The sequence below is a fragment of the Halyomorpha halys genome, unplaced genomic scaffold (assembly GCF_000696795.3).
Source record: "Halyomorpha halys isolate HHAL.00 unplaced genomic scaffold, Hhal_1.1 Scaffold558.1, whole genome shotgun sequence".
NCBI classification, from domain to species: domain Eukaryota; kingdom Metazoa; phylum Arthropoda; class Insecta; order Hemiptera; family Pentatomidae; genus Halyomorpha; species Halyomorpha halys.
Window position 1 is genome coordinate 277426 of NW_027115474.1, and position 1152 is coordinate 278577.

General features: G+C 36.7%; 1 protein-coding gene across 1 annotated transcript in view; it reads left to right on the forward strand.

Moving 5' to 3' along the window:
- Positions 1–1152, forward strand: part of LOC106684226 (serine/threonine-protein kinase Nek8) — a gene marked incomplete at its 3' end in the record, with an annotated part of 30906 nt that extends 29754 nt beyond the window's left edge. Inside the window, 1 exon segment of the mRNA XM_067052522.1 lies at positions 1068–1152. Within this exon segment, the coding sequence (XP_066908623.1) occupies positions 1068–1152 (85 nt within the window).

Genomic DNA, 1152 nt, shown 5'->3' on the forward strand with positions numbered 1-1152 from the left:
GAAATCCTCCGAGGCGTCTGAAAAGAAGATGGCCACGAGACCAGCTAATGTAAAATGTCATTAGAGTGCTACCAATAGGTAGTTGCTCTACACGCCTGTAACACTCCATTTTAACTAAGACCATATTTACTAAATGTATTATGTAATATACAGTTGTAAATTTCAATGAAGATGTTAAAAAAAAAGTTTTAAGCATGACACACCTTGTCCTGGGAAACATTTTTTTTTTCTTGACATTCTTTTATTTATTTTTCTTCTTCTCTTCCACCTTTTATTTTTCTTTTCTTTTTTTAACATCTTCATTCAAATTTACAACTGTATATTACATAATACATTCAGTAAATTCTTAGTTAAAATGGAGGGTTACATACGTGTAGAGCAACTACCTATTGGTAGCACTCTAATGACATTTTACATTAGCTGGTCTCGTGGCCATCTTTTCAGGCGGCTCAGAGGATTGTCTGGAATTGGAGAGGATGCAACATTAGAAACTAGGAGGTTTGAGTGGTTAGGGAGTTTATAATAGGTGTGATATCTGGATCGGGCTAGATCGGTTAGATAGGGAACATTGAGGTCTTTATGTATGATTTTATGATTTGGATACGAGAGGAATTCGAAGGTTTAGTGGAGCCCCAAATTTCAACTCCATATGTCCAGATTGGTCTTATTACAGCCATGAAGATCAGTCATTTGTAATGTGTTGGAAATTTAGTCCATTTGTCTAGTAAGCGCTGTAATAGTTGGAATCGACGTGCAGTCTCCTGTCTTTTTAGACTTGTGTGAGGATTCCAGGTTAATCGTTTGTCCAAATGTAGTCCAAGGTAGCGGATCTGTTCCACAGGGTTGCTTAAAAGTTTAAAAAAAAGTGAAAGAGAGGGCCAGAAATGACACTCCCGAGTTCAACTTAAAGACTGTCTTTATCGCTGATTTAATCATCTCTATCTATATGTTTGTACGATGTTTATATGTAGGAGATTGAATTAAGCTTGATATCCCTCTGTGCTAGAGTTAACTTAATATATATGTATATATGTATAAATACCTGAAAACCGATCGTATTCCAACAGATAAGCTCCTAAACGTGGATGTGACTGACATAAGCTGTGGAGATGATCATGTGGCATGCCTTACCAGAGACGGCAAGGTTTACAC